Raw genomic sequence first — 23,023 nt, 5'->3', positions numbered from 1 at the left:
CTGCTGCATTTTATTGGCATTTATTCCACTTAAAGCATCCTCCTGTGAGAGGCTTCTGTATTGGCTTGTAAGGGAAAAGAAACATATAACTCTTTATGTCTGATCTGAAAGATTTTTAGCTGTAATCCTGCTAATCTTAGGTTTGCATGTTATATTCATACTGCACAAATGGAGAAATTGATCGTATTTCTTGTTCTGTCTCTGAATTTTGTGTTAAAATGACTTTTAATTTTGTCAGATGTGTAGCCAGCCAACAGTGAGTCAGTTACTGAGCAACATACGATCTCAGTGCATTTCACATGCTGCTTTGGTGCTACAGGGATCCTTAACACAACCAAGGTAAATACAGCTGATGTGGAACAGGAAAGTTAGATTGTTTTCTTTTGGGATTTATTTTTTTTCTTCTGAAGATTAGGTAAGGATACTTAAGATCAGTTTTTGAAGCAGGATTTGTGTATGTACCTGATGAATCATTTATTGCTTTACCACTAGATGGTGTCCCCACTAATACCTTGGTGGAGATAAGTTTAAGCAACTCTGGGTTTGTTTTCAGATGCTTCTATTATCTTGAAAGCTGCACCAGTTCTTCATGCAGTGAGAGTAGTTTTGTCTTTATATGAATCAATGTTGATACCGGAGTATGTTTTATCTGTGCAATAAAGAACAAGAGACACTTATTCAGAAACATAGGGAGCTGTTAAAAGCAATGACTGCATTAATTCAGAAAAGACTAACCGTAGGTTCTTATCTTAATGCTGGTCCAACAACAAAAAAGGTTGTTCTTTCACTAGTTGAGCATAACAAAGGGTCTTTTCATCAGAGGAGTAAAGGGAGAACCAATTACTACACTGAAGCCATTATTTTCTTCCGGCCTCATTAAATGAAAGTGTGATGTTGGCAGCAATATCTGCTTCAGAATAATCTCTACACAAGTAACTAGAGAAGGCAAGGCTGGTTACTTCTGAAAGGAGCGGGTGCCCACATATTGATGATCTGCTTTGTGGCACATCTTCCAATGTGCTGACTTGGATGTTTTTCCTGCATATAATCAATAGCTTTGGATCTCTTTTGCACAAATAAAGGTCACTGCAGCAGCAGTCTTTGCTGGTACCATATATGCTGTGTAGGAATCTCCCATTTGGCTTCATCCAAGAACTGGTGAGAACAACTTACCAAGATGAAGAGGTGTTCAAACAGGTAAGACATTAATTAAGGGGGAAAAAAAAGAAATAAGTGGAATTGTAGGATCTTAACTACTTGCTGTATCCAGGGGGTGCGTTTTCAAAGGTTTATTCTGCATCTCACAGTTCTAGACCTGTTATTTCAAGGCCCAACAAACTGTTAAACAAATAGAGTTTGTTTTGTAACTCATTCATAATGATGTGAACAGATTGACTTTCACTATTTCGTCATTCTAGTTATTAAAGTTATTATCTAAAAAAAATGTTACTACCTTTTTGTGGTGGAGCAGCTGTCAGGGTGGTGTGATGGGGGCTTAATGTGATTTCCCCAAGCATAGAGGCAAACTGGTAATTACCCTGAGGACTGCCAAACTATTGGAGACCTCCACGGTGCTTCTGCGTGTTCATGTGCATAATTAACATGCAATTCAGGGATCTTATTTCACAGCTTTAAGCAAAACAGTTGGCTGAAAGGTGGGTATTTTTAGCACTGATACCCTTACGCATTCAGGCACTGGAATGTCACTTGACTTAACTTGATAGAAATTCAGAGAAAAGATCTTAATTTTTTCCATTGTGTGTTTGCAGTGTTTGAAGAGCGAGAGCGCATTTAATGCAGTTGGTGATTAGAGTTGTTCTTTAATTATTTAATCTATTTGTTCTTACAGATCTTTATCCCCATCCTGCAAGGCCTGGCTATAGCTTCCAAAGAGTGCTCCCTTGATAGTGACAATTTTAAGTACCCCCTTATGGTAAGGGCTGTTCTTGTCTAGAAGATTTTCTTAACCATTACTGGTCATAGGCAAATTCTACGCAAGATAATGTACTTTACTATTTTTGGCCTCCATTTGGTTAATTTCAAACTCCATACTGGAAGTTTAATGTGAGTGTAATGCCCGTAATACCTAAATCTATGGCACAGCAGACTTTATGTAATGGGCTACTAAGTATTTATGAGTTGCTTTATGTAAAACAAATTGAATGTAAGGGCTTCATCATGCGTGTTTACTTAAACACTGTAGATGTTAAATTTCACCAAATTTAACTCCGGGAAATAAGGAATAATATCCATACCAATATTTGTTGCTCTTATGGCAAGTTAATATGTATTGCATTAAAACCAACGTTATATGGATTGATGGCTGTATGCTGTAGGAAAATACTGTAATATTCCCTGGCTGGAAAGGTTTGTTGTTTCTTTTAAGTGCATATTTTAGTTTCTAGATCTTTCCCTCCTGCTACTTTTATTGACAAACAAATCTTGTGAACAGCGTGCTTGACCACAAAAGAGCAAGCTGAATTCTTGACTAAACTGAGTGTTGTCAGCTGCACCTTCAGATCTTAAGATCTTTAGTGAATCATGTCAAAAAAAAAAAGGCTGTTCTTCAAATCTTGGGCTTCATTTGTACCTGGGGAAATAAACTTGACTGGGATGTGTGCTGGCAATCAAACTGAGTGACTGGAACACTTCTGCAAGAACAGCCATCTTCTCTTGGTCAGTTTTCCTGTTCTGGTATTTGTTTCTCGGTCACTTAAACCACAAACTGTTGCAAATTTGTCAGTCAGGAAGAGTAAGGACTACTTGAAAATGATACTCAATTTTGATAATCTTTAGTTGCGCAGTGTTCACCAAAAGGATGGAATAATAGTGACCAGCTGTGGTGTAACTGAGGTATGAGAACATGTAACAGGAGAAGTGGGATATGTGAAAGCCTACAGTATTCTTGTGTTTTCAAATTTGTCTGTTATAACTGCTTTCTTTTCTCTGTGCTGCAGTGTAAAGTGAGTTAGAGATCTGGGATAGGATTCTTTGTTTCTGGCTACTGTGTTCATCTGACATTTTTCCACTCTGACTCAAAAGACAAAGGCCTTGCTGTATGTATAGTACAATTGCTCTATTTATTATTGTTACTGACTTTTATGTGGCAGTTCAGGAGTCCAGCAAAGACATTGTTATGTTCTGATCAAGCAAATAATTTGCACAGCTAACTTTGAAACAAGTGCAATAACTTACTATGGTGTGAGACGTTAGCTTTTTTGAGACAGATGGAAACAGATGTAAAAACTAAATAGGGGAACAGTGTGTGCTCTAGATTTTTCTGCACCTCTTCACCATTTGATGGATTTTTTTCCACTGGTTAAGGGAAAAAGGTTTGATTTTTATAATTTTTTAATTTTTATTTTTTAATAGTTTTTTTCTGGCTGTTTTGTTGTGTTCAGTTTATTATTATTAAGTAACCTGTCTGCCAATTATACACAGGTAATCTTTTCTTGCAATTTTCTTGCAGGCATTGTGTGAACTCTGTGAAATCAAGTTTGGAAAAACACACCCCATGTGCAGTTTGGTAAGTGTATCTGAACTGATCATTCAAAGTAAAACTTACTTGTTGTGTTCCATGTGATAATGTTCTTTATAATTCTGAATAAGAGCTATGCAATAGCTAATGTTCGATTGTAGCTTATAGTAGTCTCGTAATGGGGATCCTTTCTCTCTGAGAGTATAGAAAAGCTCTTTTGGAGGTGACTTAGATTTCTGAAATACAGAGGGGATGTTTCCATTTAGATCACAGCATGACTGAATTTTGAAGAACAGTGAGTGTGGTAGAACACCAAAAGGTGACAGTGTGGGTAAAGGAGTATGGCTGACATGGCAGCTTTATGATCATTTTGCTATTTCTTGTATTTTCTAGGTTGTCTCTTTGCCCTTGTGGCTGCCTAAATCTTTAAGCGCAGGTGCAGGAAGAGAGCTACAGAGACTTTCCTACCTTGGAGCCTTTTTCAGTCTCTCTGTCTTTGCTGAAGATGACGTAAGTGTTTTAGAAGGATGCTGATGATATGTTTTATTCTTAGTGTTTGATACGATCACCAATATTCATTCCACTTCCAGAACAAAGTTGTTGAAAAGTATTTCTCAGGACCTGCCATCACTCTTGAAAACACCCGAGTTGTTAGCCAGTCCTTGCAGCATTACCTGGAACTAGCGAGGGTAAGTGTCCTTCTATTGAAAGAACTGCAAAAATAGTGTGGGTTGTTTTTTTTTTGCCTTAGCAAAAATCAATAATATAATCTAAGAAATCTAGATTTTGTATTAAGCATTAAATGTTCCAGGCTGGAGGTAACTGGGTGAAACGGTTGGTGAGTGCTGTAAGCCTTTCTCTGAGGTTGTAAGACAGTCTTACACACACATCTTTTATGTAACTATTGTCATAGCTGATGTGCCCATATAATCTTGACAAATAAGATCATAGCAATAGTTGTTGAGAGTGGAATTTGTTAGGCATAAAAGTATAGAAAAACAGAAAGCAGAAATGTGATGGTGAGAGGCATGTGCAACCTAACAGAATTTTTACTTGAAATTGCAGCAAGAGCTGTTCAAGATTCTGCATAGCATTTTACTGAATGGTGAAACTCGAGAGGCAGCTCTCAGTTACATGGCAGCTGTTGTCAATGCCAACATGAAAAAGGCACAAATGCAGGTAAATAAAGGGAAGGCTCTTTGTGTGATTTATGGATCAAGTTAATGGGTAAATAACATTGGGTGGTTGCTTCAGTGGTGATTCTTGAATGATATGCAGAAGAATTTTGATTTCTGTACTGTCACGGGCAGGAGGTTGAGCCATCAGTCATCTCTTCAAGTATGTTTCCCATTTCTGAAATGATTCTATGGTATCTGCTTGATCAGCTTGTGTTATTCACTATCTTAGAACTGCAACGTCTTGATGTTAACAAGAATGACTGAATATGAACCATAGAGAAAGATAAATCATTAAGTGACTAAATGACCTTATAGTTGTCAGAATCACAGAATCACAGAATCACAGAATCACAGAATTACCCGGGTTGGAAGGGACCTCAAGGATCATGTAGTTCCAACCCCCCTGCCTAGCAGGGCCACCAAACATACACATTTACTAGATCAGGTTGCCCAGGGCCCTGTCCAACCTGGTCTTGAACACCTCCAAGGATGGGGCATCCACAACCTCACTGGGCAGCCTGTTCCAGGACCTAACCACCCTTCTAGTAAAGAACTTTCCCCTAACATCCAACCTAAATCTTCCCTCCTTCAACTTAAAACCATTTCCCCTAGTCCTGCTATTATCAGCCCTTTCGAAGAGTTTATTCCCCTCCTGGGAGTAAGTTCCCTTCAGGTATTGAAAGGCTGCAATGAGGTCACCCCGCAACCTTCTCTTCTCCAGGCTGAACAAACCCAACTCCCTCAGCCTGTCCTCATAGGGGAGGTGCTCCAGCCCCCTGATCATCTTTGTGGCCCTCCTCTGGACCCTTTCCAAAATCTCCATATCTTTTTTGTACTGAGGGCTCCACACCTGGACACAGTACTCCAGATGGGGCCTCACAAGAGCAGAGTAGAGAGGGACAATCACCTCCCTATCCCTGCTGACCACCCCTCTCCTGATGGAGCCCAGGATCCCGTTTGCTTTCCGGGCTGCCAGAGCGCACTGCTGGCTCATGTTAAGTTTCTCATCTATCAGGACCCCTAGGTCTTTTTCAGCCGAGCTGCTCTCAAGGACAACTCCTCCCAGCCTGTACAGGTGCCTGGGGTTCTTCCGGCCCAAGTGCAAAACCTTGCACTTTGCCGTGTTGAACCTCATTAGGTTCACCCGAGCCCAGCTTTCCAGCCTGTCAAGGTCCCTCTGAATGGCATCTGTTCCCTCCACCGTATCGACTGCACCACTCAGCTTGGTGTCATCAGCGAACTTGCTGAGGGTGCACTCCATTCCCTCATCGATGTCATTAATAAAGATGTTAAAGAGCACCGGTCCCAAGACAGACCCTTGAGGGACGCCGCTTGTTACCGGCCTCCACCTGGACATAGAGCCATTGACCACCACCCTCTGTCTGCGGCCTTTCAACCAATTGCTTATCCATCTAGTTGTCCACCCATCAAATCCACCTCCCTCCAATTTGGAGATGAGGATGTGATGGGGGACCATGTCAAAGGCCTCGCTCAGGAATGCCTCCTTACAGATGCAAATTCTTCCTCACTTCTTCTTCTTTAACTTTATGCTTTGTTTGTGTTGAATACTGTTCAAACAGCAGAAAATATCTTTCTAAGCTTAGATCTTTAACTAATAACTTTCTTACTCTGCAGACAGATGATCGTTTGGTGTCTACAGATGGCTTTATGCTCAACTTCCTATGGGTCCTGCAGCAACTGAGTATGAAGATCAAGCTGGAAACGGTTGATCCCATGTACATATTTCATCCCAGGTGTCGTATTGACCTCCCAACAGATGAGACAAGAGTGAAAGCAACAATGGAGGATGTTACAGCCTGGATTGCTGAGCTTTGTGAGTACTGTATTAATAGAGTGCTATTAATACTGTCTGCTCATTTTTGCTTTAAAAAAGAAGTTGAGTTTGAGATCTTGCCCTTCCTTAAGGCAGTTCATATTTTTAATGTATTCACTTGCACTGTTGATTTGTTTACTTGTTTTGTAGACAGGGATCCGTCTCCATTTTCCGATCCGAAGTTCCCAACAGAATGTTTCTTCTTAACCCTGCATGCCCATCATCTCTCCATCCTGCCCAGCTGCCGTCGGTACATACGTAGACTGCGAGCCATCAGGGAACTCAACAGGTTAGAAGCTGTCCTTACATTGGATGTGTGGGAATCCACTGCTGTTCCAGCAATGTCTTTTTCTCACCCCAATGGTGGGTCCTGCAAACTTGATGGAAATTACAAAGACAATTTGAGTAAAGCTGTTGCTGAGCAGAAATCTCAACTGTTTGCTAATCTGATGCTTTTGACAGTTACAGATTGCTTACATTAAGAGACTGTGGCTTGCATCAGGAATTCAAATAATAGTGACAGGGAGGTTATTACTTACCCAAGGCAGCTCAAACTGGTGAGAAGACCATTCTATTTAAGAGGATTGAATTGATCTTTAAAGCACTTTAGAATTTATGACAAAACTTTGCTTATGAATCTGGGGTATGTTTGGTGTGTGGACATTGATGTTCTGAGCTCTTTAGCATAGCTGTGCGATTGCATGGCAATTTACATATTTGATAAAGGAGTGCAGGTGGATGACTTACAGTCCTGGAAACAATAGTGTATTAGCTGTGCTCGTGCAGTGTTTTGTGTCCCAGAAGATGTGTGTGGTGTTCCCATGGCTTTTGGGGGGGAAGGGGGGAAGGAGTGACTAATTGAAATGGCTGCAGCAGTGAATTCTCAGTGCTGTCCATGTACCTGTATTTTAGCACATGGTTTACCATTTTACAAATTATAAATAGAAGTTAAGATGTTGACGGGAAGATTCTGCTGTTTGCCATTTCTCCTGGCGTAAAACCAAACAGACTTTTATATTTGCTCAAGCTCGAAGAATACTCTGTTAAAATTAGAACAGAGTTTTGGATCATCAGTATTTTCCATTGCTTATAATTGCACTCGGTGCATTTTGGTAGATGTTCCTTGGCAATAATACCATGCGTTCATCACAGGATTTTTGGACTGCATTCGTAGTGATTTCATTTTTTGTTCTAAAAGCACACTCAGGCCAAGACACTGAGAAGCTGCAGAAAGCAGGGCAGGAAGTGTCAGTGTTCTTTAAAGACAAGAATATTTTCAAATAAACAGGCTGATTTATTTGTAAATAAGCTGCACATTTGGCTTGAAAAGGAAATTACTTCTTTTTCCTTATTTAGAATTGCTGAGAATGCTGCCTATGCAGCAGTCTCTGTGCAGTGCTGCAGTGCTGAAGAGCTCTTGAAGGCATGTATGTTGGAGCTAGTTTATATGGGATACTTGAATGCACACTGAGCAGATGTCCTGTCTGCGTTTGTGAAAGCCATTTATTTGTCTTGCGATGATGAGTAACTTCCATAAAGATAATTAGGTTTTCCCCCCACTTTTCTCAATCTTTCCTCTCTCTTTAGCAGATAAGTAGGTTTAATGCCTTGCAGATGGCAATGGGTAGCCCCTCTGTCATGATAACCAAACTCTGCATATGGTTTTCAGGACTGTTGAAGATCTGAAAAACAATGAAAGTCAATGGAAGGATTCTCCTCTGGCTACCAGACACAGAGAGATGCTAAAACGTTGCAAGACACAGCTTAAGGTTTGTGAGTGGTTTGGGTGGTGACTGAATGTCTTTGTTAAGCTGTCAGTGTTTATTTTTTCTGGATGTTTGAGTGCAGCTTCCTGCTGAAGTTTCTTGAAATGGATACTTTTGAATCTACACAAAAAGTGAGCTTGTGGAAGTGTATTGTGGCTGCATTAATGGAGCACGTGATACTGTATAACATTAATTGTGAGTTAAAAACTCAATGTCACGGTTAGCTCAGCCATTATTCCTGAGAAATAAGGCAATAGTATAATATGGGGATCTGTGTGCAGTCCATGCATGGTGATAGAACTCGAGGTCTTCGTGCACTTGCCATAATGCACAAACACTTTGGTTAGTTAGGATAATATTAGCCATCTTGTGTTGTCCTGCCGTGGATTAGTTTTTGTTTGCATCTTCTGCAGAAACTGGTGAGGTGCAAGGCTTGTGCAGATGCTGGTTTGCTGGATGAGAACTTTCTCAGGAGATGTCTGAATTTCTATGGCATGGTGATTCAGCTGATGCTTCGTATCCTCGACCCTGCCTATCCCAAGTGAGCATCGGGATGATCCGTGTCAATTGTATCAAAGATAACTCAGGATATGGTCGATTATTCACTGAATTTAGCTACTTTAATTCAGTTGTTCCTTTATCTTTTTTTAGTCTTTGTGTTCCTATGTAAATGTTCCTTTAATTATTTTTCTCAGTGACATACACTCTTGCATAGAACATGTCTTATTTGTTGCTTAAGATTCAATAGGGGGGATGTGGGGTGTTGGGAAAGCAACCCACTGATTTGGTTACCGGATCTGAAGCATTGGCATTGACCTTCTGAAAAGTCTGTTATATCTTGTTTTTTTTATAGGCAAACTCCATAAGAGAGCTCACATTGCTTTGTACTTAGCCCTGGTATTTCACTGTCCTTTCTGTTGTATCTTTCATTCTGCAGCATAAAACTGCCTTTAACGCTTGAAGTTCCGAAGGTATTTGCAGCATTGCCAGAGTTTTACGTGGAAGATGTTGCTGAATTTTTATTTTTTATTGTACAGTGAGTAAAAGTTATTTCTAAAGGAAATCTGTTCTCCCCTTTACCTGCGGCAAGGAGTGTCCCCATGAATAAGTTAGGGTGTGAGTGTTGTTTGTTAGCTGTTTTGTAGCAGTCACACTGTTTAATAACTTGTAAGATTATGGTGTTGGCAGGAATATAGCAGATATAATACCTAGCTGACCTCCTTTTAACCTAAATTATTCCATGATATCGATCTGCCTTCTCAGGGAACCAAGCTCAGGAGTTTTCTTTATCAGTATTGCCCTGAAGAGTTTACCTAATGATTTGGATCTTGAGACCTTTTAATTTTATGATGGGGTTAATTATCACTAGAATATTAAAAAAATAATAATAATTATGGTTTAAGTAGTGCAGAATTGTCTCTATTACAGATCTACTGGGATTAAATGCATTTGTTTAATTTTAGCTGTTCAGACAGGCATGGATACTACTTGGATGTAATCCTGGAGTTCTGAAGCTGGTTACTTTTCTTCTTGAGAATGTGCTTTAAAATTCAGACTGTTCTGTGGTGTGTGAGGAGGAGATGAGTGGTTGCTTTTGCTTTCCTGAGGTGCTGCTGTAGTGGTACTCCATAGCAAATTTGCTATTCTGTGCAGCAGAGGATTTGATCATGTTTCAGAAGAGAATGTTGGAACTGGGGCCAAAATCCAGCTGCTAGTGGACAGCTGGCAAGACTTGTTGGAAGAGTAATGGTGTTGTGTCTATAGAGAAAGGCAGGAAAATATGATAAAAATGACTTAAGCTTTTCCTGTTGTTAATGAGACAACTGAAAGTGTACAATAAATACGCTGTTTGGAATACAGGGCTGGGTTTTTTCATGTTTTTCCCCTTGTCTCTACCCTTTCAGATATGCTCCTCAGGTGCTTTATGAGCCCTGTACTCAGGACATAGTGATGTTCCTTGTTGTGATGCTGTGCAACCAGAACTACATCCGAAATCCTTATTTAGTAGCCAAGCTGGTGGAGGTGATGTTCATGACCAATCCAGCCGTGCAGCCCCGAACACAGAAGTTCTTTGAAATGATTGAGAATCATCCTCTCTCCACTAAACTGTTAGTCCCCTCCTTAATGAAATTTTACACAGGTAAGCAATTCATTGGTGCGAATGTACAGGAATTAGTAAGTATCATAATGCAGAAAGCTCTGTTAGTTGTTGAGACCTCTTAAAAAAAAAATCAAACCCAAGGTCGTCTTGGATCTTGGACAGGCGTAGCTCAGCAGTCAGAGTCCTGCCACAGGCCGCTGTGCACGGACACCTTTAGCGCTGTATCTTGGTGTGGTTACTGCTTGTGTGGTGTTTAGATTCCCAACTGGAAAGATGCTTTGTTTTATAAGGGAATATTGGGATTTAACACTGTGATTTTGCAAGTCCTGTAGATTTGTATGCTTCCAAATGGCTTTGCATTACTAGAAAGAACTACTTTGTCTCCAACATTTCCAGAGTTTGTTGTTACTGAAATTTTGGAGTTGAATACAACAGAAAGTGTGTTTCCTGATGCTTTTCTTCAGGATTAGGTTAGTTCTTAATTACAGTGTGGATGGTGATCCTGTAAGTAGATGTTAAGGTGGAAACTTCTGAACAGCAGTTAAATTTTCTCACTTAAAGCTTAGTGTTTGAAGGTCATCACACTGGAAACAGTAGGAGAGAGATGTAGCATGTTGCAGGACAGCCCTGGTGGGAAGCTTATTTTCAGTTCTAGAACCTTCCATTCTAGGATTCGTTTTTCTTTTTCAGATGTTGAGCATACTGGAGCAACTAGTGAATTCTATGACAAGTTTACAATCCGCTACCACATCAGCACCATTTTCAAAAGCCTCTGGCAGAACATAGCTCACCATGGTACATTTATGGAAGAGTTCAAGTGAGTAAGACATTGTGTGTGGTGCTACTTACTGTCATGCAAACTGTTGAGGAGGCCATTGCCATTGGGAATGGGTGATGTCACTTTCCATTGTGTTTTCAATGGCAGCGCTTCTACTAGAACTGGTGTTTCTAAATGCTGAGCTCTGGACACCGCAATCAGCTTGGCTTGGGGAATGGGGTGATTGTTCAGGATATACAGTGCAGCAGGTGTGTTGCTGGGGTTGTAGTCTGCACTACATGCCTGTCTACTCTGCAGTGATAACTGTGTTTCAATGTTTTCAGCTCTGGGAAGCAGTTTGTTCGCTACATCAACATGCTGATAAATGACACAACTTTCTTGCTGGATGAGAGTCTGGAATCCCTAAAACGTATCCATGAAGTGCAAGAGGAGATGAAGAATAAAGAACAGTGGGACCTGCTGCCCAGGGTAAACAGAGCTGTTTTTCAAAGTGCCCTTTATTTCCTTCTAATTTTTTATTACAAGACCATTGGGTTTTATAACTGCACAGTTATATTGTGGCTAGCAAACGGTGCTGTGTGAAGTGGAAATGCTAAAAAGTTTTAGATTGATGTGCACTTAAAAACCTACATGGAGAAATTAAGACTTAAATGTTTTTGAAGGAGGTTTTGGAAGTTGTTTGCAAGTTGAATTGACTGCAAGAAAATGATGCTTTTATTTTGTTAACGCATTGATCCTGTGTAGCTTTGTCACAGACTATTAAAGTGCTGCAGCTCAGACTTTAGCCTGATTAAACAATAATGTGTGTGTTGACTCACCAATGTCAGGTGTTTCGATTTTAAGGTCATTGATTTAAAAGAAAATAGAAAGATCTTGTTTATTAAATTTATTCTGGTTTGTTCTTGTGAAGCCTCTGTTCCTGTTGGTGCCTGCTAGTGAGGTAAAGCCATTACTGTAGTGACAAAATGAGCTGGTATGTAATCTACAGATTGTTCCAGTGTGATGGGTTCACTTACAGTGGTACACAAACTAGGAAGAACTTACTTGGCTCAGATTTCAGGCTGCTCTTTAAGTATTGGCATATGGATGGAAAGGAAATGTAACCCAGTTTTGTAGTTGTGAGGAGTGGTTTGGTTCGGGGATGTAAGCAGACTTATAGAGCTTGGGCCTCTGTAATACCACTGCTATTCATACTCAGCGCTGCAGAATTCTGAGAATTCTTAGTGCAGCCTTTTCTCCAGTAATAGGTAGGAAAAGTGAGCTGTGTTTCAAGTTAAAAATGGATCATGCTGAATTGAATTGCAGTGTGTACTTCTGCCTGCACAGATTGTGTTGGCAGTGTGGCTATTAAGGTTTGATTCTTGATTAGTGACGAGGAAGGAAATTCTATGAATTTAACCTTGTAACCACTGAACACTTATTTCCTAGGATCAACAGCAGGCTCGGCAGTCGCAGCTGGCTCAGGATGAGCGTGTTTCTCGTTCATATCTTGCCCTGGCAACAGAAACTGTTGATATGTTCCATATCCTTACCAAGCAGGTTCAAAAGCCTTTTCTCAGACCTGTAAGTCCGACTCAGATTTAACTTAGTTTTTCTAACTAGCTTTTCTAACAGCTCTTCTCTTGGGAAATGTCTTGGAAGTGTTTGGTGGCCCTTGGTCTCCCTTCTCCTCCTCTTTTTCCAATTCAAACTCTATTGAAATCTATTTGCTATTGAAATTACTTAGTTATTTCTTGAGTCATTGTGGTGGTATGAACCTTCTAGGCCAGAGCTGTTTGCATTACTTGTATTTTTTAATGGAGAGTCTGCCCAGAGAAAAGACGCTTTGCAAGCCTACCAAATGATAGTTGTATGGGTTAATAATTCCTGATCTTGCTGCATGCAAATGTGATGATAATCTGTGTTATTACTGCCTTTGTTCTATGGTCTGTTTTACTTTGCTCTTGTAGGAACTTGGACCACGATTGGCTGCTATGTTGAACTTTAACTTACAGCAACTCTGTGGCCCGAAGTGCCGTGACCTAAAAGTTGAAAACCCTGAGAAATATGGGTTTGAACCAAAGAAGCTGTTGGACCAGCTGACAGATATTTATCTACAGCTAGATTGTGCTCGTTTTGCTAAAGCAATTGCTGATGATCAGGTGGGTTCCAAAAAGATAAGGGGGTGTGAGTGACAGCATTGGACACAAACAGGGCTTTGCAGAATACTCGAGAAGAGTTTCATTTTACTTGCATGCTGCTACCCGGTTTCCATCATGTTGGCAATTTATTTTCTTTACAAATCACCTGTGTTTGTATTCTCTCTGCTCTTGGTAGATTGGTGTATTTCCAAAGGGTTTTGAAAAGGTACACAGCCACAGACTTCCATAGCACTTCACACAAGAAAATTCCCATGTGTTATTTGCTTATTAGCTGCAGCTCCATTGTAAAGCAGCAGAAATACCCAGCCTTGATTTTGCAGGTGGGAAAACTGAAGTGCTTGAGTTCTGACTGCTTCCTCACTAACAACACACACAAAAGTAGATCTGATGCTGAGAGCCAGAGCGTTTTTTAACAATCCAGAATTCATTCATAGACTTAAGTTTCCAAACCGTATACCCACTTCTTATGAAGGGCCACTTAGTTATTTTAGTGGGGGGAGTGACTGCTTTCTCTGTCCTGTCAGTGACAGGAAATGTTGAGGAAACATACAACTGGTTAGCGGCTACTGCCGTTTAAAGTTTAATAAACGGATAGAAAACTAATGGATCGTGGCAGCATCTCTCAAAAGCACTTTGATGGGTCTCCCATTTCAAATCTCAGCACGTATTAGCAGGAACCTGAAAACATTGACAAAGGCCTGGGCTTATTGCCAGAGTTCTGTTCTCTGTGAGCTAGTAAAGAGATTGGGTGGGCACCGTGTGTGCAAAGTAGGGAATGGTATTTCTTGAAGCCAGGTAGTATAGTCTGCTTTCCCAAAGAAAGCAGTAATGCAGTGGGACTTGCAGGTTTCATTTTGTCATTGAACGCAGCCTTGTGCTGCAGTGTGAATGGCATTGTTTATTAAAAGAACATTGTCTAGACGATTGAAAGGCAATCAAAACATGGCATTGTGAAGGTAAAAGCAAGTGGTGCTGCAGGACATAAGCAGCTTTTAGGATCTCGCCTATTTTATTTTTTTAGTTATTTAGTTAGATGAAAGCAACATTTGTTTCAGTCCAAACCACAGGGTGTGCAGTTGTTTCTCTGTATTTTGTACCACGTAGCTGTGAAGCTGTGAGCAGCAGGCAGTTCCTGCAGTGTTGTGTGCTGCACCAGTTGGCAAGGAAGTATTTGGTGTTGAAGGAGTCGTCTCACTGGTTTGGCAGCAGGGCTGTTTTTCATATTAGGAGGAGCTGGTGCTTTTTTTTCTTTTTAATATTGCATTGTGCATTATCAGAGAACTTAAGAGATCATCAGTATGTAACAAACTGCGTGGTATCACTTAGCTTGTAACTTAGCATGTTTGTTGCTCTATTCAATTATACCATGGATGGGCTGTGTAATCACTTTTTTAGCTGTTGTTTTCAAGCTGTTTTAAGCCAAGTGCGTGAATGTAAATCAAGGGATACAGAGCCATGCCTTTCCCAGTACATGTCAGCTGAGCTGTTTCCTACCACATGGGAGAGAATACCATCCACAGCAACAGACTTAAATGCACTGCTTTGGCTCTGTGTGGCAGACGACTTCAGGGTCTGAATTTGTTTTTGGGAATAATAAACACCGCAGCTTTCAGGTGCATGTGAAATATGTAACCTCGACTCCTCGAATGTTAAAACCTGAAAGCTGTTGCATGTGTCTTTTTTGACTATGGTAATCTCTTAACGGGGGTGTTAATGATCCTGAGCATCCCCAGAAGGTGCTGAGAGGGTATTTCTGCTGATGTAAAGAACTGTTTTCTCTGCCTTCATGTCCAGTGGTTGGAGAACCGGGGTTTATAAAAAGCTTTTATGTGATATTTTTGGCCAAGACTGGTGAGGTCAAGAATATGGACAAATGTTTCAAGGCAGATATTCAATTGAAGGAACAGTGCTAATAATTATAGTCAGCCTCTCTGAATGCCTCAACCATTTTGATTAGTTGGTTTTGTTTTCTACTGTCTTTTTTCTGCCAAACTTCAGTAGTAATGAGCAGTACAAAAGCACGAGTGTAACCCCAAGTTGATATTTTAGTGCTAGATGAAGTGTTCTGTACATTATGATTTTCTGCCTCACGTAATTTGGGGTTTTATTGATCCTTTCTTCTGAAGTTTTTAAAAAGCATTAAAAGGTCTGTAGAATTTTTGCGGCACATTTGGATACTGCAGCTCAGCAAAGTTTTATGCTTTGCTTGTAGAGGTCCTACAGCAAAGAGCTCTTTGAGGAGGTCATATCAAAGATGAGAAAGGCTGGAATCAAGTCAACCATAGCAATAGAAAAATTCAAACTGCTGGCAGAGAAAGTGGAAGAGATTGTTGCCAAGAATGCCCGTGCAGAAATTGATTACAGCGATGCCCCGGATGAATTCAGAGGCAAGTTGATTCTTCTGAACACTGAATTGTTAGGTCAAGATGGATTTGTTTTGTTATTTTGTTTCTAAGTACGATTATGTATTAGTAGAGACTGTTTATGGAGACTTACATCCTTCTCCATCTCAATTAAATTAGCAAATTATGAGAGATAAAGAGTGAATTTTTGTTTTTTTTTCCCCTGGAATTTCATTATCCAGTCCAAGCCTTGTCTTCACTGCTTGTAATTTAGAACAATAAGGAAAAAAACAATGGTGAAAATTGCTAATGCTCAACCTTTGTCCTGTTTTTCCCTTTCTGTACTGGGACTCAATCCACTGCTCATTTTAACTTGCTGCTGCTTTTACCTGTTTTCTGTATCTTCAGCAATGTAGCTGATAGGAGACTCTGAGTATCTGACATGTGCAGTAGGTCTCTGTTCAGGTGAACCTTTCATCTGCTGTTTTCAATGTGACGATTGTGTCCTCAGATCCGCTCATGGACACTCTGATGACTGATCCTGTGAGGTTGCCGTCTGGAACTATTATGGACAGGTCAATCATCCTGAGGCATCTGTTGAATTCTTCCACTGATCCCTTCAATCGTCAGACACTGACAGAAAATATGCTGGAACCAGGTATTCTTGCTTCTAATTAGTGATGGACCTGTTGATGTGGGGGAAGGAATATGCGTGCATTTTCTGTTCCATATAATTTCAGAAGATTGCGCTGAAGCCTCTGTAGAACTAACAGTTCTTTAGTCTCACCTTGCATGGAATTCTTAATTCCTTGTTTCTCCCTTTTCTGAAAATAAAACTGAGCCACCCTCAAGTTCATAACTACCGGGCTAATGGATATTGTTATTGTAGGTAAATGGGTAATTCATTTACTTAAAGCTGTGCAGAAAATCTATTGACAGAAGGAAATAGTAGTAGATATTCCTGACTGGGAAAACGACTTGCTATTAGTCATGAGAAGCAGCGTTATTAAATAATTGAACTACCAAGTTAATTATTTTGTTTTCCTCTTCTTTACCTTATTAGTGCCAGAACTTAAAGAGCAAATCCAAGCCTGGATGAGAGACAAGCAGAATGCTGACCATTAAGAGTTCCCTTGCAGTGCACGCCAATACCAGTGAGAAGAGCAGGGCGTGGGCTGCTGGCTGACAGTGGGGCAGTTACACTTGGAAAGCTGCTGATGGGATTAGCACGCCCACTGGCATAACTTGCTGTAGCGGCCAGAAGCATGTGGACGAGAAGAAAAGCAGCTTAAATCTTGTACATATATTTAAGTGATAACGATGGTCAATAACACGGAGGACAAATTAGGAAGTTGCTTATGTTACAAAACTGTCCTTCAGTATGTCACGTTTTGGAGTTTTTACAGCTGAATTATTTTAGCAATGATGAATGGATCAGGGCAGCATCCCTTCAACCTTATTTTTTACAGCCGGATATCCGTTAATTTGATTGTGGTTAGAATCTTGGACATTTTGCTGCTAAAATAACTTTTTCCTCTTTCCCTCCCTTCTTCCAACAACCTGCACTGCTGTCTTTTTTTTTATTATTAAATGCAGAAAAAAAATCCCTGTGATGAAACAAAATCATTCCCCTGCCCTCAAAAGAATATACTCTGTGCGATAACTGTGCCTGCAACAAAGTGTTAATCTTGGGATCGTATTTTTATATTATGCATATTCGCATATTTGTTTTTCTTTTTTAATTGGTGTTAGAAGACGTGAGGATCATTTGCAAAAGGCAAAGATTTGACGTGTGAGTTTTAAGTTGTTATCTGAGATGTCCCGCTATGCTGATCAAGATGCTCTGGTATTTTTGAAAGGCCTCGATACTGAGATACATTACAACAGCTGCCAAGAAAAAGATGCTTGAGAATACGAGGATTTTGGTGACTTTTTAAAGAAAAAAAATCCATTCTTTTAACGCTGCAGATATAATATATGCTACGTGACAGTTCTGAGCCGTTAGAGCTTGTCTGCAGAGAGCAGATCCTTTTATTCTGAGGCTGCATCTTGGGGGCAGGGGTCATTTTTTTATGTTGCTTACCAGTTTGTATCCATGGCTTGGCCTTACCAAAGCAAAAAGGGTGCAGGAAATGTAGAATTACATTTTTCTTTCTTTCTTTCTTTCATTTTTTTTTTAAGAAAAGAGATGAAAAACATTCACAAACATTTTTGTATTACTGCCCCCTGCTTACGATACTTGAATTTCCTTTTTAAAAAGGATTTGAAACCACAGTGTTTTAAAATTAAGTCTGTAAAGAAAAGGTTGTTTTTCTTTTATTTGTTTTTCGCTGTGTCCTCTGTTCAGTTCCTGACTCTTGAACTACAATAAATGATGATACACACTCACACAAAGTGTTTCCTTTCTCCATCATTCCTTTGGGTCGGTGAGAGCAGTAGAAGTGCAGATGTGTGGGTGGCTTTACTCATACTGATTGTGAGAGAGAACCTGCAGGTAACAAACAACTCAATGTGGAATAATGAACACAGGTGTCAGCAGTACTTCAAGTGAATGATTCTTCCTAACAGACAGAATCTTGGCTATATGACAGGTGATGACAAGGCCTCAGGGGAGGTTTTGGTTGGGTTGTGTATATCCCATGCTGTGGGTATGGGATTTTAAGTTTATTATTATTATTTTTCCCAAGGATGTGGGGAGCATTCCAAAGTTTCCACCAACGTGGCCTGTTGGAGCAGAGAAATGTGTTTTATGATCAGTTTAGTTCCCTGATACACATAGAATCACATCCCTTCCACCAATTCACATCTATCTATTCTTCCCCTCCAGAAGTCACAGGACAAAGCCAGCTATGCTTTCATTTTCCAGCTGTTATCCAGCACCCAGATCCATCAAGATTTATAATGTATTAGGATAGTATATAGCAAGCTATACCTTTTTTTCTAGGCATATATTTTTTTCTTTTTTAATGATTTTTCTTTTGCCTGAAAGGAGACTCATTAATGTTCAGTAAGAGATTAGCTCTGCAGCTAAATGTAAAGTTTTTTAACCTACTAAACCGAAGAGTCTGAAATATTCCATTGTTCCAGATAAATGACTTGATTGAAGGAATTCAGGATGTTTCCCATAACCTTCTACAATGGGAAGAAATAGAAGTGTTTACATATGGCATAGGGTGTGTTATTCAAGGCAGTGTCCTTCAGAATCTGAATTGATAGTGATTCTGCTATAGTAACAGATCCTGACCTTAGGAGTATAAATAGCACAGTGCCTCATTTGGCCTCTAAGGAGTTGCTAACTTTGAGATACATTTATAGTATTTATATCACCGATACAAAATGTATCCGTGTAGATGTTACTGAAGAGGTTACTGTTAACATTAGCTCCGACTTTACTGGGAGAACTCACATTTAAAAGGTATCAATTCCCTCCTTTAGTTATTACAACAAGGTAAGGAAACTTAATATCGAGGTTACCGCCAATGCCAGGGATGGGGTGATTGGTTTTGACATCTACTTTGAGCTTATCACACCAAGAGCTTATAAAAACCCTTCAAAACGTGCTTTTTTGGGTGAATACAGTGACAAATTGGCACCACTTTGCCCTCAGGACCCGCTGTGCTGAGTTCTGACAGGGATACATACAATGCAGAGCAATTGGTTCTTGTATCACAACCTTACACTGAGGTAATGGCAACGCTTATATCTGAGTCAGCAGGCAGCGGGGACAGACCGGGGCTCCTAATAGCAGGATGTGAGAATATCACTTCATTTCACCGCTAAGCTAAAGGAAAAAAGAGCGATGTGCAGAAAAAAACCACAGAGAAAACGTTATAATGGTGGAAATAGGGAAACCCCGCCCCCATTGTGTTGGCGGGCTGCCCTGAGGCCTCGCCTCAAGGCGGGACCTGCCTCAGCGGCGGGAGCGCGCACAGCGGTAGGGGGGACGAGCACAGCGGGAGCGCGCACAGCGGGAGGGGGGACGAGCACAGCGGGAGCGCGCACAGCGGGCGGGGGGACCTCCCGAGTCTCGCGGACTCTGAGGGCCGGAGCCTTGCATTAAGGACGGGTATCCTGAGATGCGATTGGCTAGCGGTTGTGTCGGGATGATGATTGACAGCTAGAGGGGCGGGCGGGAGCTCCTTCTGCTCGTGGCGATTGGTCAACAGGAGGGCAGCGGGGGCAGCGGTGAGCGACTATTGGCTGGGGGGACGTTGCACCCTCCTCTTCGGGGGCGGGGCCGTGTGCAGAGAGCGGTGATTCTGTCAGTGTGGGAGCGGCGCGGTGGGGTTCACATTGCTGTGCCGCTCCTCCCCGCTGCGGCCTTTTTCTTTCCCTTCTTCTCCTTTCCCTCTGTCTCCTCGCTCTCTCCTGGCGGCGCAGTGTGATGGGGGAGGCCGCTTTCTTTCCTTATCCCCGCCCCAGCCGCTGACATCGCTGTCAACCCCGCACCGCCCGCGGCCCTCGGACCCCGCGGCCTTCCCCAGGTGAGGGTCGCTCGGTGCCGGGGCAGCGCGGCCCGACGGCTGCGGGGTGGGGGGGGACGGCGGGCGGGGAAGGGCTCGGTGCCGGTACCGTAATGCGGGGCGGGGAGGCCGCTTGTTTACGTGCTGCCCAACGGGGGGAGTGGGGGCCGCCGCGGGTGGGCTGCGGCTGGAGGCTGGAGATGAGGGGCTGGAGATGACTCGCAAGGCCCCGCCTCGGTCCGGCCTCGCCTGTGTGTGGTGCGGCCGTTCCGTCCCCGGCGGTGCGGCCTTTTCTCCACGCCCGTATCGCGGCCGCGGGTGTCGCCGCGGTTCTTCGTCCTTTGGGGCGAGCGTCACTACTCGGGATGCGGGCGCGGCCCTCGAGTCGGCCGCGGGGGGTGAGGAGCCGGAGGGATGGATGATGATGGGATGGATGGATGATGATGGGTGGGTGGATGGATGGATGGATGGACGGACGGACGGATGGATGGATGGCGCTTCCAAGGCGGCCGCCTTGTGTCTGAGCAGCGCCAGGTAGTGGGCTCTGCCCCTGGCTGCAGCGCGGCTCGAGGCAGCCATGTTGGGATGGGGAGCTGCCGGGCCTGGCACCTCGGGCCGAGTTGAGGGATTAAGCGGATAGCGCCATTCACTGCGGGCTGATGGCGGCTTCGAGCGCCGAAATCCATCTGTGCTGTTTGTTGGTTTATTTGTTTAAGAATATTCTGTTCATTTCCGTCTCCTCAACTGGTTTTTGTTGTTGTACAGCCCAGTGCATTGGTAAATACCCACATGTTTCTACCATCTGACTCAGGGCGCTGCCAGATTCTTCACCTCTTTTATCTGGCATTGCTGCTCTATAGCGAAGTCCCCGGGCAGTGATTTGTGCTGTGTGAGTTCAGCTGATATGTCAGGCCATCGGCACTACCCGATCCTCAGAGGGGGACCTAAATTTGGATCCCCCCCCCCCCGTTGACAACCGTTCCCCTGCTGCTCTGAACAGCTGTTTGCTCACTTTCCACATATTAATCTGTGCCTTTCCTTTCTTTAGAGCTGGTGCGTGGTTAAGTTACACACATAGGAAGCAATTTTTTTGTTTAAAAGTTGGCTCATTCTCTGGTAGGCGTCTCATTGTTTCATGCCTGGATGGGACACAGTGGTTGACTGCTGAATAAAAGCAATACTGCTTCTCTTATGTGTTTGAACCTTGTTTTCATAAGCACTTTGGATTGGTTGAAAACATACTGGAAGATGTAATGAAAATTTTGACCCTTTAAGCCCATTTTGCTTGTAACAATCTCAGAAAAGAACAATACGTTCTGAATTGATTTATCAGAACTTCAGAATGAGTCCAAGGCTCCAGGTTCCAAAGAACAGCTTGTTTATTTATGCATTGGGTGGAGGCCCAAGTGTAGTTGCAGGTGCTTTGAGATCATAAGCGTTGATTGACCAACATGGTTGTGTTTGGCAGCACGAATAGCAGAAAACAGACAAGGGATCCAGGTGATTTGTTTAATGATACGTTTTAATAATAAAACCTCGGTGCGTGACTTGTAGGACTTGGGTGGTGGATATCATTTAGTAATAGTCTGGTGTCAAATTAATATGTAGGCTTTGCTTTTGTGCTGACAGAGCTCACCAAATGCGTGGGTGCTGCCGGTGGGGTATTGCATCAAGCGCTCATACAGCTCCTTTCTTGATCCTCACTTGGATTCATACAGAGCAAATGCTGAAAGCTACACAACTGGTAGATCCTTTTCAAGATGCAGAATGATTCATTCCGCCATGAACGGCGGCCTTGGAAGCCTGGAAGGAATGTATGCAAGACAGCTTCATCTTCTGAAGGTTGTTCTTCTAAATCTGTCCCACGGGCTGTGTTACATCTTCACTTGCTGCTGAAGTTGTACCTCCTCTTCCTGCTCTTAGGCAGCGTTCTGAAGGACTTGGTGCTACTTCTGGGGAATGGGAACCTTGAAAAACCAGTTGCAGTTTCTTTCTAGCTCCTGCGATGCTGCACAACGTGGTCTTGTTTTGTCTTGTGTAATTCTGTCTGGTGAAGGCCCTTATAAAATACTATGAACACTTAGTAAACTTGAGAAGAAATAAGATTTATGAGTAGCCTGGGAAAGTACATGGTCTTGAGGCTAGTTGTCTTATTAGTTGAAACTAAACTAAACCTTACATAGTGGGATATTCTTGTGAGCATCAGAAATCTATGGGCATCTGCAAGTGGGCATTTTGCTTCAGCTGCGAGAACTGTGAGTGAGACAGACGTGAACGTGGTGTCATTTTAGAGGAGCACAAAAGAGAGGGTTGGTATCTTCAGAACTTGTCATTGGTTTTAGCTGCTCTGTACTTCACAGCTGTCATTTAGCCCATGTATGTGGAGCCGCTGGTGATGTCCTTCTCACGTTCTCTTGTAGTGAAGATGGTGTTTACTCGTGGAATTAGTTCCCCATATTTTCGCTGTGTGGTTTGTTGGGAGCGCTGATTTTTGTGGGTTGAAGTGGCACCACAGTCATGGTGCTTAAGGCACTATGGGAGGATGTTCTGCTTCCACAATCAGCGTGTTGTTCTCCAGCTGCTGTTTGGCAGGAGTGGGGATAGAGCCTGCAGAAAGCATTGCTGGTGGTGAGGCTGTTCCTGCTGGTGACCTGTGCTCCTCTGGCACTGCATTCTCATGCCTCTCACTCAGCCTGTGCTAAAGAATCCTGTTCTGATGCCGTTCCTGACTGTGAAGAGTTAAAAAAAGAAACACAGTAAAAGGAAGAAGCTTTTGACTCAGTATTGTACATATCTAGCCTAATGTATATATGTTTTAAGCTCCTTTTCTGTTGTTTGTTGGGTATTTTTGAAGATGTGGCGGAAGAGGAGAGGTCCAAGATGGCTATTGTGCGAGACAAAGGATTTGCAGAGAAAACCTCCAGGTCAGTCAGCTGCTTATC

At 42.2% G+C, this 23,023-nt stretch overlaps 2 protein-coding genes across 27 annotated transcripts in view; both read left to right on the top strand.

The window, feature by feature from the left end:
* Positions 1–18,012, top strand: part of UBE4B (ubiquitination factor E4B) — a 35,444-nt gene extending 17,432 nt beyond the window's left edge. For all 5 annotated transcript variants that reach the window (XM_015882403.3, XM_015882402.3, XM_085509020.1 and 2 more), the window contains 20 exons: positions 239–339; positions 1,083–1,197; positions 1,850–1,933; positions 3,470–3,526; positions 3,872–3,988; positions 4,069–4,167; positions 4,544–4,657; positions 6,292–6,490; positions 6,641–6,779; positions 8,160–8,259; positions 8,670–8,797; positions 9,194–9,292; positions 10,161–10,396; positions 11,048–11,174; positions 11,459–11,603; positions 12,564–12,698; positions 13,085–13,276; positions 15,489–15,663; positions 16,130–16,276; positions 16,682–18,012. In XM_015882403.3, the coding sequence (XP_015737889.2) occupies positions 239–339; positions 1,083–1,197; positions 1,850–1,933; positions 3,470–3,526; positions 3,872–3,988; positions 4,069–4,167; positions 4,544–4,657; positions 6,292–6,490; positions 6,641–6,779; positions 8,160–8,259; positions 8,670–8,797; positions 9,194–9,292; positions 10,161–10,396; positions 11,048–11,174; positions 11,459–11,603; positions 12,564–12,698; positions 13,085–13,276; positions 15,489–15,663; positions 16,130–16,276; positions 16,682–16,743 (2,571 nt within the window). In that variant the 3' untranslated portion in view covers positions 16,744–18,012. The remainder of the gene's footprint in view (positions 1–238; positions 340–1,082; positions 1,198–1,849; positions 1,934–3,469; positions 3,527–3,871; positions 3,989–4,068; positions 4,168–4,543; positions 4,658–6,291; positions 6,491–6,640; positions 6,780–8,159; positions 8,260–8,669; positions 8,798–9,193; positions 9,293–10,160; positions 10,397–11,047; positions 11,175–11,458; positions 11,604–12,563; positions 12,699–13,084; positions 13,277–15,488; positions 15,664–16,129; positions 16,277–16,681) is intronic.
* Positions 18,013–19,882: 1,870 nt separating this feature from the next.
* KIF1B (kinesin family member 1B) overlaps positions 19,883–23,023 on the top strand; it is a 76,771-nt gene continuing 73,630 nt past the window's right edge. For 21 of the 22 annotated variants that reach the window (XM_085509003.1, XM_015882381.3, XM_032448835.2 and 18 more), the window contains exon 1: positions 19,883–20,102. The gene's annotated coding sequence lies outside the window, so the exon portion shown is untranslated. Of the gene's footprint in view, positions 20,103–20,317; positions 20,480–23,023 lie in introns of those variants that run through there. The other variant, XM_085508999.1, reaches the window with a different exon arrangement.

The sequence above is a fragment of the Coturnix japonica genome, chromosome 9 (assembly GCF_054131305.1).
Source record: "Coturnix japonica strain WE chromosome 9, WE-NBRP24, whole genome shotgun sequence".
Taxonomy (NCBI): domain Eukaryota; kingdom Metazoa; phylum Chordata; class Aves; order Galliformes; family Phasianidae; genus Coturnix; species Coturnix japonica.
This window is presented reverse-complemented; position numbering and strand designations above follow the sequence as displayed.